The following is a 16,299-nucleotide window of genomic DNA, read 5'->3' on the forward strand; positions in this document are numbered from 1 at the left end:
TAGAGGGTCATTTTTGCACGAGAATGAAAAGATTTAAAAAAAACAACTAACTAAAAAGTAAAATAAAGAAAAAAAAAGTTACCAACCAAGAGTAAGGGTTAAGGGTAACAAGGATAGTATATATTAAATTAAATTTTAATTAAAAATAACGAAAACAAAAAATTTTTAATAAAAAATAAAATCTAAAAATTCAATAAAAAAAAGATAAAAATAAAAAAGTTACTGATCGATGATAATGGTTACCGATAAAAGTGATAGCAAAAAAAACCTTACAAAATTATTAAATAAGAAATAAAAACACAGGCAAATAAAATTACCGACCGAGAGTAAGGGGTGATAGTAAAAAAAATTATTAATTAATTAATTAAAGTTAATAAAACATAATATTTCAAAAATTTTTCAATACGTGCAAAAGTGTACCTTTGTGCATTTTAGACTCCTACTCACAAAAACCATATAATAAAAGTATCTGGTGTCACTGAAGACCGCCACGCCAAGCAATTCTTCAGAAAAGTTTTAAATACTATTTATTAGGTAAATTAATAAAGGTAAAATAAGCTTAAATTATTTTTCTTTTTTATACGGTCCTACCTAACCATGACATCGACAAGAACGTGTTGCTCTCTGAAGCACACAGTTTTAAGATAAGAAAATAAAACTGGTTGAATGCAACTAAGGACCGCCCAATACCGCATGTAATCATTTTTATAGCATTTGCTACATTTGTACCCAAATTGTACATAATGATACTAATTATCTGCAAATTGCCCATAATTCTTAAGTTTCAACATTTTTTGAATCGATGTAAGCTGAAATGTACCTAATACGAGGGGCGCATAACATGAACAGCTTGAAAAAGTTTTCGGCAGGATAAAGTTGAAGAAGAGTGAATATATGATTTTAATTAACGCAGAATCTTTAAAATATTAAATGTAGAATTTGTTATATAACAAATATGCAACATGCAATATTAACTACTACTTTACATTGAAACTTTTATTTGAATTTATAAGGCTAATCGAGACAGTTTCCCTGCGTTTTTTATACTGCTTGATAGTTCAAGCGAATTGACTAAAAGAAGATCTTGAAATGTTAAATTATGTTAAGGTTTTTAAATTTAAAAACATGGGAATGTATTCCATCATCAATAGAAAAACTTAAATAAATTTGGTACAGTTAATAATAAGTTATTTTCAGCTAGATTAAGTCACGATAATCTATTTTAGAGCATTGTGACAACATAAATAATTCATTTACATTTATTCATCTAGGCAATACCAAATGCTACAACTATTAATTAATTTAGTTTAGGCACTGAAATAGTTGAACAACTGTTAAAAGTTAAGAAACATCTATATGGGTGATTGACGCAGTGTCCCTACATATTTGCTAGCATGTGGTTCTACTTTAACTAGCTCTAGTAAATTAAGAAGAAAAAAATCTTGGAACTATAGAAACTTGAACAAATGCCGAAAAAACTTAAACCTGGAGCAATTACCAAAGAAAGGTACTAGAAAGCTGAATAAAACAATCTATCAAAGTTAACTCTGGATGATTATCAAAATCAAATGAGTTAAATGTGCAAGGATGGTTAAGAAAATATGTCTGAAAACACCGACTTCAAGACACTAACAATATATATTACAAATACTGCAAAGGGCATAGTTCATGAAAATACCAAAAGAGAGGAATTACTTGAGAAATGTCTGCTTGAAACTGCTAGGAAGTTGATGGAACGTCAATATTAGATCTAAAATGTTAACCTTAAACGTTTTTTATTTTAATTAAATCTGTTAAGAGTTTAAATAAACGCTAAAGCTGTGTTTCCGAGACTATAACTAAAAAATAAATAATCGAAAAAGTCTAGTTGTTTAGGAAGATTTTGTGTTTTTACTTGGGAAAAACTGAACAAAATCCGACACATAACTTAACTGGTTAGGATTTAAAAAGTTCAAACATCATAGCCATTTATACGAAAATACCTTTGTTAAAAGATTTGACTTTTTGAATTTTATCTCTATCTTAATAAGTAAGTCAAGGTTTTATTTATATTAAACTTTATTAAAGAACACTTTTGAGTATTATTTAGCAAGTTTAAACTATTGAAACTTTTACAACAAACTCTGGACGCGGAATATTTTTACAGTATGCAGTTTATAAATGTTAAAACACTAAAAAGAATTTACTTTAAGTTTTGATGCTTTTTGAAAACTATTAATAACTGCAAGCACTTTTGTATTACTTTCTTCCATATTTCTTAGTTTAAATGTATATTAAATCAAATTTATATGTAACATTTTTACAATTATTTTAAGTTTATTATTAAATTTAAAATTTCTCAAATTTTAAAAAGCTTTAAGTTTGTGTCGAACCGCAAAGTTTCAACTTGTCTTTCAAAAGACCAAAAAAGTTTGTGCAGGTATTATTTATTAAAACTTTAGAGTTAAGTTTGCTAACCAAACAGAGAAAAGAATGCAGAGAGGTTGTAATATACTTTAAAAAAGAAAAAATTCAAAATTGTGTTTGTTATTCAGTATGGATAAAATAATTGTTTGAGTTTATTAACGCATAATCACCGTTGATAGTAATCAATGACAGGTTACAAACTAAATTTAAAAGCTCATATTAAAACATAATTAAAGCACTACTTGTTAAAAGAATTTTTTAGTAAGTTTTAAAGTTAGTATTTAAACATAATAAAGTACTTTATTTTACGTTAAGAAGTAATCTGTAAAAATTAAACTATAAATTAGTGTTAACAAAACGTAATTACTTTATTTAAAAAAAATAAAAATTTAAATCTATAGAATTTATAACAAATTTACATTTCATTTAAGTAAATTACTTAAAATGCGTAATTAAAATTACTTTTAAATCAATTTCCTAATGTATCACTTAAATAATTTTATCTACTTTTTTTTCTGTGTTCTTTGTTTTAAACTCGTTATAAAAACTTGTCAAGCGTTATTTTTTTATTAAAATACACATTTAATATATATCAATATTTTTTTGTTTTAAAAACGTAATTACCATAGACAAAACATTTATCTTGATTAACGACATTTTACCGTTACAAAATTTAAAAACATTTAATTTACTTAATTAAGGTTTAAAGTTATTCTTAGTGTTAAACTTTAAACATTTTTGATGTAATATTTATTACAATAAGTTCATCAGTTTGCAGACAACGTAAAGACATAAACATTTAAATTTTTACTTCTTTATTATTTATCGACAAACTAAAACTACAACTAACTTGATTTTAATTATTTAAATTTTCACTTTACAACTCTACAATTTTCAAATATTATACTATAGATCAAGATATTACATATAAAGTTCGAAAAATAATAAATTCAAGATTGTTTAAATATGAATAAATTATTTTATTATTTACTCTTTTTAATTTAACATTCAATTTAAGCTAAATTTATATTCCTTCACCATACTTACGCTAATTATTTTTTTTAAGTCTTAACCTATATAAGGTATTAACTTCTTATAAAAGTATTCTACTGTTTTTTGACAAATTTCAAGTTATTATGCGTCAAACAATCTTATACTTAGTATTTGGAAAAATAATATTTTTTTACATCACGTGTTGTTTTAAATTAACATAGTGTATTGAGCTGACATCAATAGTTAGCGTAAATAAATGAATTTGTTTCAAAAAAATTAGTAATTTTTATACTTAGAAAAAATATGTATAATAACAAAAGTCTTCAACTAAATTTTTATCAATGTTAAATTTCTAAAGTCAGAAAGATATACACAGAATAGAAAAAAAACTATTGTTAAAAACTTAGAATAATAATTTCAGAAATCATTACAAGTTGAATTGTAGAGTAAAAGCTAAAAAGTTAAAACAAAAATAAATTATTTAGATTTAAAAGTACATGACTTTTAAAAGATAAAGGTAGAAGTTTAGAATATTAAATTCTTCATTTCACACAAACCATGGAAATCAGCTCCATTGGAAGTCACTCCGCAGTCAACATCATTGAGTTTACCATATTTCATCCAAAAATGCACGCAGTCTTCATTACCTCCATAATTGTTTGGTTCACCCGATTTGAAATAGTACAAAAAGGGTTGGTCTTCGATTACATTCACTGTCTGCCCATTCACATATCTGAAAAATCCTTCGGTTTGGCGATCCGTTATTCCAACCCAGACGTTTTTTCCTGACGACTCTACCATTTTTCGGATTTTCCTTTGTTAAAATACAAATTGTTTAAAAACATATGTGACATAAAAAACTTTTTGAGGCTTTTTTTAATGAAAAAAACTACTAAATTACATTAATTGTTTTTATTTCGACTAGTTTTTTTATATTTTTTAGATTATTTAAATTTTTTTGACTAATTTATTACACTAATTTATAGCACAAAGAATTAATATACGTAGCTCATTTGTTAATTAACAAATACATTTTTGATATAATGAATATTTATCATCAAACTTAAATTAAGTTGTTTAATATTTAGAAATACCAAAAATCTCTTTATTTTACTAGGTTAATCTAAAGGTAATTCTCAACTAACGAATGATACTTAATACCATTTTCACCAAAACTCTCATGTATTAAATCACCGCCCATAGCTTGACATTGCTTGCGACACTCTTCAAAGGTTCCTCTGTATGGTGTTATCTTGAATGTGTAGTCAAAAGCTGTTTTGAAAAATTGCGAGTTGAAATTAAATCTAAGAACATTTTTTAGTATGAGTATAAGAAGTACATGTTAGACATTCTTGTGGAAAAAAATGTTACCTCATTAATGAATATTATAAATTATTTTAAAATATCTTCAAAAAAAGTGGTTTAACGTAAAATTTGTAGTCTTATACATTTGTTAATCCACTTATAAGTATAAAATATAAGTGAAAATAATAAGATTGTTTTTATAGAAACTTTCTAACAAGTTTCATTTAGTATTGCTACGATTTTCTCAACAGTATGCTCCAATGTCGAAATTTGCTTATTCAGCATTTCTATTATGGGTATGACGTCACAATTAGCATCTAAACCTCCTTTTTCACCTGAAAGTAAGTTATGTATATATTGCTATAGTATTAAATTAACAAACAGGTTTTTGCTTTGGTTTATAACTATAAGTTTCAACTTAACTTTGGCAACGGTTTTTGTCGGCAAGCAATGTGTAGAAAAAATTATTTCTTATTAGGTCTATGAATTTCAATAACTGTTAATTTACAAAAATTACTTAAATATCTATTTCATTTCAAAAATACTATATTTATATATGACTTTTTTTCTATTATACCTAGTTTAAACCTCAAATCACCCATTAAATATGCCTATTGTCTCTTTCATTATTGTGTTTTTTAATCCCAGATTACCTAGCTTAAATTTAAAAGTTTAGTTTAGCGGGCTAGATTCAAATACTTGCAAAGGCATTATTTACTTTAACGGGCCATATTCCACTAACGTTTTTTAACTGCGTTCTTCATTTTCTGGTGCACGACAACTCAAATTTGGACAGTTCAAATTCCGCCAATTTTAATCGACCTTAACTAAAAAAGTAATGTGTATGTTTTAAAAATAAAATATTTTTGTATAAGTAGTGTTAAGATCTACAGGCAATGGTTTTATTATTGAAAAGTTTTAAGTATTTTTTGAGATATATCTAAAATAAGCATAAAAATATAGTTATTTATAGTAGTTTAATAATATCTTAAGAAATGTTTAAAATTTTGTGAAAAAGAAAAAAACTGCCTGTAGATATTAATAGCTTTTGAGATATGATTTTTAAACATTTTTTAAGGATTTGAGTTGTCGGAATTTAAATTGTCGGAATTAGAATTGTCATTTAAACGTCATTTTCGCATCTGGCCCACGAGTCGTATGTTGCCCACCCCTAGGTTAGACCAAATATCTAGAGTTAATTTTTCTTTTTGAAGCAACCGTTTATAAAAAATAGTTTAGTTTATTCATAAATCATTTAAAACAAATTAATAAAAACAACTACTTGAAGTTTTGATAAAAAAATCTTTGTTAGAAATAAGATACATATTTAATGCTTAAAGATAATAGAAATATATTTTTATCCAAAAAATTAAATACATTTACAAAGTTAAACAAAAGTATAAAACCTTCAGGGTTATTAGTATTTGTGGTATTGTTGCAAAAAAGTTTTCTAGCTGCAGCAAGTGTTGATTTGTCATCATCGTAAGTTGTTATTTCACTTACAACCACGTGAAAGTAAATTATGAAAATTGGAAACAAGAGCTTCATTGTAATAAACCTATAAAATCTCTACGTTTTTTAACTTAGTTAATAGTTATTTAAACTGTATTAAAATCATAACAATTATGTTAGTTATGTTAATATTTGAGGACATAGTATTAAATGCTTTATAAACTATTTACTATATAATAAAAGTGTAAACCAACAGAAGAAAATTTAAAACATAAGTGTCTTAATATTATACATTTAAATTTTACTTTACATTAATTACAATAAAATCTTTGAAGTATTGAAGATAAAAAAAAAATTTAAAGAAGGCTGTTTACAAGTACAATTTTCACTACAAACAACTTTCATTAGACACATATGACAAATTAGTATTGACATAGTAACATAATTATGTCACGTAAGAATTAAAAAAAACGAAAAAATTTATAAGAAATTTTTAAATATTTTTAAAAATGTTATATAGTTGCTGCTTGACTTTTAACAACTTTTTATTTCTTTTTACGACAAACCAACACAAATTTCTAATAGTAAAACGTATATAACTGTTCATGTAGTTAAGTGTATAGCTTTAGTGCACAACTCAAAATGTTGAACAATTATTATTTAATACTAATAGTTAAAAGTATACTTTTTAAATTTATTTCATCTGATTGTATTTGTTTAAAGTAAAAATTACAAACAAAGTTTGTTTCTCTTAGGCCGACACGCTTTTTCTTGTATGTTTACAAAAATAAAAACTAGCAGTAGCCTTAACATTTATTGTAGCATAAAAAAAAAACTTGTAAAATTGTTTAATTTTCCTCTAAGTATGGCGTATTTTTGTAAACTTTTTGTAGAAAAATCTGCCATAAGGTTATACTACAGCGGTGCACTACATTAACTCCGTGCTTTTTGAGTCTAAATTCCTATGAAGTTATAAAATTTTTCCTAATGGAGTATATCATTAACATCGGTGCGCACCGAATCAGTATGCCGGGTAATTTCCCTAACTTGTCACTAATTGGTATTCAAAATTTCGTTAAACTTTTTGAATACTAAATAAACATAGTTGAAAAAAGACAAATTAATCAGAAAAAATAAACAATAAAGGATAAAGATATAACATTCTTATTTATTACTACTTCTCTTTTTTTTTGGGTGGCACGCATGCGCCAGTGTTTGCGTATACCCATTATTTTTTTACTTTTCTTAATATTTTATTAATTTCAATGGCATCAAGTAGATTATTTTCTTTAGCTTCAGCTCTACATCTACAACAAATAATTAACAATAAGAAATTATTTTAAAACAGTTTACAATCTAGCGCGGTGTCTTATGCCTTAATTAGTAGCTCTTAGTTTAAGTTTTAAATTTTACACTCTATTATTTATGTTAACTTAAATTTTATTACTTACTTTATCAGTACCGCGCTTGGATCAACAAACTGCAGCCCTCAAAGCAAAAATTTACGGCTCGCTAAGTAATTTTTGGCTGAAAACGTTTTCTTTTAACATTAAAAAAAAGCTTACAGTTTAGTTTTTAACTAATAATGACTGAACTTTACAAGTGCTCTGCTGTGGTTTATTTTTGTACAATTAGGTTTAAAAATGATTTTCATATCGTTGCTAGACTTAAAAATAATTGTTGAAGCAAAATGTTTTCAATCTCATTCACTTACAGAAACTTATAGAAAAACTTGTCGGCTGCTTCTAAAAAGCTGCCGACCCTCCATCTAGTTAGATGCTACTACATTTGAAAAAAAAAATTTTTTTTGGTAGAGCAAATATAAGTTTTTAACATTTAGCAAAGTAAGTCAAAACCTAATGAGTTTCCTAAACATTTTGTTTTTTTATACGTAAAATAAACTTGTAAATTTCGTAGAAGCAAGTTTTTTAATGACAAGTTAGTTAAAATCTTGAAAAAACAATTAAGTTTGCTAATGAATAGGTCTTAGATACCTTTATAATACTTTTTGATTGTTATTAATTTTGTCTGTAAACTAAATTTAGTAGTTATATAATTTAGTTTTTATGAGCATAGTTTAATTAGTTTAATAAAATCTTCACAGTAGTATATTGCTCATGAAATAAATTCATACAGTATACCCATTTCAAACTTGTTCAAAAATTTAAACAAATAAAATTATTTTGTTGAATAAAACGCACTTTTGTATAAGTTATAATTCTGGTATTTTTTAGTATACTTTTAAGCTTCATATATAAAGTTTTGCACAGATTTGCATAGGACATAATTAACACTTTTTTAAAGACAAGTCATGTCTAACTAAAAGCATTACTAATAAAAACTATCAAAATTCAAATTAGAGATAATTTTAAGTACTTATAGAAGTAAAAAGTTTAAAAAATGTATATAAAACAAAATAGATTTAAAACTAAAACCTGTTTCTAATGTAAGCTATCAGTTCTATCAAACTAAAAATTTAAAGATTAAACTAGCTTCGTACTTTCGTTTATATAGCAAATATACACTGATTACGTAACTTAAGTTGTGTAAAGATGCTGTTCTTATTTCCTTGTATATAATTATGTAGTTGTTTAAAGTTTCCCGATGTATAATTATGTTGATACAATTACGGAAGAAACTTGCATGAACTTTTGTTGGTGCATTTAGTTTTTAGTTAGTTTACTTTTAATGTAAAAGTTATTTTCTGAAAATGTCTTTTTTGCTTAGTACTATTTACAACTATAACCTAAAAATATTCAAAGTTAATGTGTAAATCTTAGTATAAAGATATATTTATTTATATATAAATGTATTCAATTTCAAAATACGTATAAACTAAATTAAGTTTCAAAGTAATTAGCTATATCATAAGTAAACTAATAAAATTACTTTAGCAGTTAAAACTAGTGATAAACCGGACTCCCTATCCGGGTCCGGCCGGATATTGCCATTTTTGTCTGATGTCCGGATCCGGCCGGATTCTAATTTGAAAGAAAGTCCAGATCCGGTTCCGGCCGGATTCTAATTAAAAAAAAAAAAGTCCGGGTCCGGTTCCGGCCGGATTCTAATTTGAAAAAAAAATCCGGATCCGGGTCCGGCCGGATCCTAACAGAGATCCGGCTGGACCCGGATCTAGTTAGTAAAAAAGATCATACTGAAAAGTATTTTTTCAAAAACAAACCCTGTGTAAACTAATAAGAGTTATTTTTGTCAGTTAGAATTAAACACCTACCATGATTGGCTCATTTTGTACACGTGACTAATTTACATTTGTTTACATTTAAACTATGAAATAAACATTTCATGAAGTGCAACTCTTTACATATGTTGTAAAATTGAAAACTTTGGAATGAATACTTGCATTATTTATTGTTTAACGTTGAACTCAGAGAATATTTAGAGTTAATACGGTTGAATGTACAAGCCAATGAGAATCATATGACGAAATGTTTCAAACTAAATACTGATGCAACAAAACATCATAACATGACAGGCAGTTTATATGTTACCCTGAACAGCTTGTGGCTAGATAAAACGAACCTAACAGAGATAACGATACTTCATTCCTAGTAGGAGATAGGAGAATAGTACTGGGACATTGATGCCACGGAAGATGATGGTAGTTTGGGTCGCTTATTGGATGATTAGTTAACAGTTTTAGCCAAGGGTGAGACCTAAGTTTTGCACTACCGGTTTATATCATAGCCGCCAAAACCCTAACTGCCAAATGAAGCTGTAGTAGCTTTTACCGTTACAAGATTCCAGGATAGTATGATACGATGCCACACACGTATTTTGTGGCTTCGGCTGACATAGCTAAGATAAGGGGATAAGAACTGAGATGGAACTATGGGGAACCCAAACTTAAATCTCTCATTTGGCTAAAACTTTAAACTAGTCATTTATAACTCTGGTAGTGTAATTGTTTTACTGGGAACAAATTGAATGTGTAGTGAATAAAGGAAATAATACATTTAAAACAAGTGCAAGTAAACTAAAAGCAGAAATGAGGTCAGCTGTATAATGAAATAGTTTTTCAATAACAAGTCTATTTACTTTAACAAAGACAAAACGATTGTGAATATACTTGCTCAAGCTAGTTGCAACTTATAATATGGTTGGTGTTGAAACTATTTTCCGCAAATAAAACTCACATATAGTAACTGTTTCATGCACATGCCTCTCAACTAGCTTGTGCAACTGCAACTAAGGACAAAATACCTAAAGTAATTAAGAATGTCTAATGAGTTGTATTTGTAAATGTAGATGTAATTTTTTTCTAAAATACTTATTTGTTGGAACTATAAGACTTTTAATTAAATAAATAAAAGAACATGTTAAAAAACAATGTCAAGTTAGCACAGGGAGAAACTCATAAAAAGGTCAAAAAAGGCTTCTAGAGAAATGTCTACCCAGCTATCAGTAAACTAAACGGAAAAGAACTTGATAATAAATATATAAAATGATGAGTTCATATTCGCAGTACATTTTCTTGAGCTACAATTGGCGGACTATATGAATGCTGATACGAGTGTATATTTGTAAAAAACATGAAGTAGTAGAATTACATGTAAAGTATTTAAGATTTTTAATTTTTAGAGCTCAACCTGTAACGAAAAAAATTAATAGCAAGATATCTATAGTTTAAGAATTTTATCGGAAAGAAAAAAAAAAGATAGAGTATTCAAATAAAGCATCTTCATAAAAAACGTTAAAAATTCTTTAAGCTATAATTAAAATGACTTATATGGTTAGGCTCGACTTGCCTACTGACTTATGACAAAGAAAACATTACGTTGAAAACCTTCTTTTATCTGCTTTTAATGGAGAAAAGTTCGGGGAAATAAAAAGTATCTGAAGGGGTATAATATTGTTATAAGGATTATTATTGTAAAACCGGCAATAATATGATTAGGCTCAGTTGTGGTGGACCCTGAAATTTTTCCAAGGAATTGATAAAATAATAGCAATTCAGAAAAGGCAGAAATCCAATTAATTGTTCATATAATTAAAGTTAACGAAATCAACTTCGAAAAATTTGTTACCAAAAATATTGGTTTGTAGCTTTCCAACTTTTTGTCTTTAACTTTCGCTTGAAAACTAAACTTCTAATTTTCTATATATCGTATAAAAATTTAAATTTATAAAATTTAATTTTGTCAGTAAGAGAAGTACGGTTAACAGTCCCCATCGCTAAATGTAATTTTGTAAGTGTGCTAAGGACGTCATTAAATCCTAAGCAATTGAAAGAAAGATCGAGCGCATCAGAAAAGTTAAAGATGGTACTTCCTGAGTCTCTAAATAGGAAACAACTACTGGGTGTTGATGCCACGGAAGAGGATTGCAGTTTGGGATATTGAACCACAAAACTTTAATGACAAAATGAATCTGAAGTTGCTCGTTAACCCCGAAAAGTTTCCTGGAAATTCAGATCCGATGTCACACGCATATTTTGTAACATAAGGTCACATAACCAAGCGAGAAGAGCTGAAATGGAGCTTTTCGAAACCAAAGTCTCAAAACCAGCTAAAAGTTTTTGATAACTATGTGCACGTCATAATCAGTTAGAAAAATTTTAAATCAAAAATTAAACAAAATCTTACTAAATACGTTTTTTTTTTCATGCTTTACTTGTGTTATTCTACATTTACAGAATGAAAACTCCCATATGACACCAATGTAGATTTGGCAATGGAGTTAGTTGAAAAGACTTTTGATTTCGAAACCGTTAGCAGACGTCTATAAGTCAATCATAACACTGTTAAATAAGGGATAGTGAGTTTTTTTTTTCTTATTTTGAATAGGTGGTACAAAGGAAAGTTAGGGAATGATGAAATTATAACCCATATATGATCTGCACTTATAATAAAAGCTCTGGTGAGTTATGTAAAGATTTCAACTGACTTTTCATGCTAAAAATTACTCTACAAACACTTTGTTGAAAACATGGTTTAATAGTGTAATTTTGGTTGTAAAAAGCAGCTAGTTCAAACCCTACATAATAAAATAATTCAATAATTTTTTTTTTCGAAACAGGTTTCTTTTTTAAAAGCTATAACACTAGAAGTTTTTTCATTAATTAGTAAATGGAAACACTTGCCAGAAAATGAGTTTACAAAACTTTTTTTATAAAGTTTCCTATGTTTAGTTTTTAGGCCACATTTTAAGTTAAGACAATGTGTACACTTTGAAAATACTGATAAAGCAGCCTTAAAATTGCAACTTAGATTGCCTACAGAATTAATTCCAATTAAAAACTTTCCAGCTGGGGACTGTTTGTTCAAGGCTATTTCCAAGTCACTATATGGTACTGGAGACCATCACTAAAGCCTAGGACTCCAAGATTTTATTTGGATGTTGCAAAATAAAAAAACTGCTGTCCAAATTAAAAAACTGAACAAACTAAAGTTATTTCACTGAATTTGATTTCTCTAAACTAACATTGGTGACAGATGGGGAACAAGCTCTAATAAATCTAGTATACAAAATACTTCCTAAAAGTTTAGATCCTTATTTAAAGATTAGATGAAAGTTTAAAATTTAGATTTAAAATAAGAAGATAATATAAATATTAGAAAACCAAACAATAGCTTTAGAAATTAGTAAAATATTTTTTTTCTAATTTAAGTAGTTTTTTGAAAGTAGTTAAGTTTTGTTAACTTGTATATCTTATAATATAAAGTTTCACTATTATATTTCAAACTATTCTTTTATTTTGTTATAATTTGAAGAAAATAAATTTGTCTGATGTAAGTTTGTTTGTCCTATACTGTTTTACTCTTTAATAAAGCTTTTTAGAGGTAATTAAAAAGACTAAAACCATCAAACATTCAAGCAAAATTCTTATCTGACGAAAAAAAGATATCTTAATTAAAACCGCATATACTTTGTATAATATCTCCTTACATAGCTGCTGACTGGTAAGAGAATGCAGGTACAAGCAACAGGGGATTATAAAAGAAGTAAATGAAGCTAGTTGATTAAATGATAAAAAAGTCTTCAAATCCATAAAGTTTATTGACTGAATTGCAACTTGTTATAAACAAAACTGAAGTTTAAAAGTAAGAATTTTAACAGGGAGAAATTACTAGTTGTTCCAAGCATACTTCAAACAAAATTCTTAGCTGAAGATAAAAAATCTTTATTAGATTAATATTTAAAAAATCACAAGCAAGAAAAAGGCTTCGATTGCTGACTTTTAAGGGGTACGAATGCGTGTTTCAACAGGTTGCTTGATTGTAAAATTAATAAAAATTTCTGTTATGCCACACTAATAAACAGCATTGCTGGTTGATAAAAAACACAAAACTTTTTGAAAAAAATCTCTACGAATTGATAACAACTCTTTTGAATTTGTGTTAAATAAAATTGTTGAAATACAATCTGGAAGTACTGATAATAACTGTTTTGATTTGTGTAAAATAAAATTGTTGAAAAAAATCTGTATGGACTGATATCAACTCTTTTGATTTTGAGTAAACTAAAATTGTTCAAATACAGTCTGTAGAGACTGATAATAACTCTTTTGATTTTGTGTTAAATGATGTTGTTGAAATACAATCTGTAAATACTGATAATAACTGTTTCGATTTTGTGTTATATAGAAATTTTACGTTTGAAGAAAACCTTAATAACAATAATAATAAATTATATGTTAATACTGCTGCAGGTAGCTTTACTATATTCATTGACCTGCAAGGAAAAACAAATTTTAGGTACAATGCGACAAATGCCTGAAATGGTATCACAGATGGTATCTTGAAATGTTGCCCAAACAATATAAAAAATAAAAGACAATAAATTTGTATTGGAGTTGCTCATTATGTGAATACATGTCAGATGGTAATAATTCATAAGTATCTGCCACAAATGCTATAGGCAAGTTATAGAAATTGTTAAGAAGATAATTAAAGATAATAGTGGTTGGTTAAGTTAACTAAACTTTAGTGCTCAGTAGATTTTTGTTTTAAACTATAAGTTTATAAAAATCAAGATCAAGTTTTTTAGATTAACAAATTTCAGGTACACTGTGACGATTGCTTGAAATGGTATAATAGATGCAGTCTTGAAATTCTGCCTAAACAGTTTAACAAAATTCAAGACCTAAAGTTTAAACAGTTTTGTCATTTTTTAGAAACTTTTTACTGTGTATTAATCTCATGAAATGTACTGTGTATGTTTGCCTTTAACATGAACAACAAGAAAAGTTTCTGGCTAGAGAGGGTGAATAGCAGTCCATGTATGAATTTAATAAAAAATTATAAATAAACAATAATCAATGTAAAATTTGTAAAAACAATAATTTAGAATCTAACATGATTACTATAACTGTCAAAGTTAGGAGACATCTACGTGGCCAAACAACAACTAAACAAATTTAGAGAATTCTAGAGAGTTGATATTTTAGAGATAATTGTATACTGTAATCTGTTAATAAATGGAGGAGGTCATCTAGCATTTGTTTTTTATACAGTTTCTTTTTAATTTTTCAACTATTTGTTTTATTTTTTTTAGTCTAATTTTCGTACGATGTGGTATAAGTTTTAATTATATTAATTAACATAATTAATTTAAATTAGGAACTTAGTAAAGAGTTAAAAAAGAGAAGATTTTTTTTTTGAGAAATTCTGTTAATGATACTGAACAAAAAGGTAGCCATGGTGAAAGTTAATTCATCACTTAAAAAATTTGGACCAGTGAATTCGCCAGGGCCTGAAGTAAACACGACATCTTTCAGGTTAAATCAGTCGTTTTCCAACATGAATATTGGAAGTCATGTGTCACATTTGCTAGATTTGAAGAAAACTTATAAACTCAATGTCTCAAATTTCAGTTTTACTTACTACGAAAAATAAGTAATGTTGCTTTACTAGGAAATAAAATCGAAGCAGTAATAAGACTGACGAAGTGCTAAGAATTGTTAGTGATACTTTTGCTTTGCTACTCTCAATTCGATCACAACTGCTCCTTGAGATTTCCTAACGTCAAATGTGATCGCCTGAACGTTATATGCGAGAAACTGAGAGGAGAAAATATGGAAATCTGCAAATATGTTTTATACCATATCTGCACGGTAACCAAAACCAAAGATTAACAAGGGTCATTCTACAAACTTCAAAACTATAATGTCGAAAGGTGGCACACGCCTAGTAGATGCAATGAAGAAAATAGGTAGTGTTCATGACACAGCTACCTTAAAACTCTTAGAAATGCCACATGCAGTAAATCAAAGTTCTTTTCAAACATGAACTGCGGCTATATTTATCCGCTCTTGAAGACACATTACCTATCACCAGAGCAGCTGAAAGAATGTAATATTAGTGATAATCCAGCCAAAATATTCCAAGCAGCTGGAAACAACCACCTTAGCAGATTTTGAAATGTCAAATGAGTTGAATGTGCAAGGGTGGTTAAGAAAAAATGTGTCTGAACATACTAATTTGAAAAAGCTAAATATTTATAAATTGAAAAACTGCCAATGAAATATATGTTTCTTAAACACTGCTGGGGAAGGTGACCAACATACTTACTTCAAAAACGATAAAAAAAAGTTTTATGACTACAAGAAGAAATCGAAGGTTCTAACTTATCTGAAATGATGAAACACATATGTAAATGGATGTCATAGATGTTGGTAGAATTATGTAAGTCTCACTTGTAATGACATAGATGTTGGTGAATAGTGTTAAATATGTGTAGATCACATAGAAGCCTTTGGTCGTTTTGAAGTAGTTTGAATTAATAAAAAGTTTGAATTCATAAAGCTAAATAACCCGACAAGTTTCCTGGAATTCCAGACACGATTATTCAGGTGAAAACTTGAGTTAAAAAAACAGTCTAATAATAAATTATAGTTATCTGAATGTTTAAAAACATTAAAAGAAGAAACTCTTGCAGTATTATTATAAAATTATATAGCTCATATCAATTCGATAAAAATAACTTTGAGAAGTTTAAGAAAGAATACTAGTAGCACAAAAGAAAAAAAGAAATCGAGTTGAAAACTAAATAATAAATAATGACTTAATCAACATCGAAAAATTTGATACCTAAGTATTGGTTTGTAGTTTTCTAATTTTATGGTCTGTAATTTTCGTCTAAAGACTATACATCCGATTTTTCCTAAATCGTAAGAAAAAAAAA

General features: G+C 27.3%; 1 protein-coding gene across 1 annotated transcript; it reads right to left on the bottom strand.

The window, feature by feature from the left end:
* Positions 1–3,924: 3,924 nt before the first annotated feature.
* Positions 3,925–5,468, bottom strand: LOC145833068 (perlucin-like protein). Its single transcript, XM_082940267.1, has 4 exons — positions 5,447–5,468; positions 4,920–5,039; positions 4,545–4,671; positions 3,925–4,213 (listed from the first exon to the last, which is right to left on the bottom strand). The coding sequence occupies exons 1-4, from the start codon at positions 5,466–5,468 to the stop codon at positions 3,925–3,927; spliced, it is 558 nt and encodes a 185-aa protein (XP_082796393.1).
* Positions 5,469–16,299: the final 10,831 nt, after the last annotated feature.

Source organism: Thalia democratica, chromosome 4 (genome assembly GCF_965202585.1).
Source record: "Thalia democratica chromosome 4, ktThaDemo2.hap1.1, whole genome shotgun sequence".
Taxonomy (NCBI): domain Eukaryota; kingdom Metazoa; phylum Chordata; class Thaliacea; order Salpida; family Salpidae; genus Thalia; species Thalia democratica.

What these genes read in the sequence shown, in the direction of transcription:
- LOC145833068 (XM_082940267.1), bottom strand. Translation starts at nt 5,468, where the DNA reads ATGAAGAACGCAGTTAAAAAAC. An exon ending in GAAGAACGCAGTTAAAAAAC is followed by an intron (nt 5,040 to 5,446) that starts GTTAGTGGAATA and finishes ACTTACTTTCAG; the next exon opens with GTGAAAAAGGAGGTTTAGAT. An exon ending in AATGGTATTAAGTATCATTC is followed by an intron (nt 4,214 to 4,544) that starts GTTAGTTGAGAA and finishes ATTTTAACAAAG; the next exon opens with GAAAATCCGAAAAATGGTAG.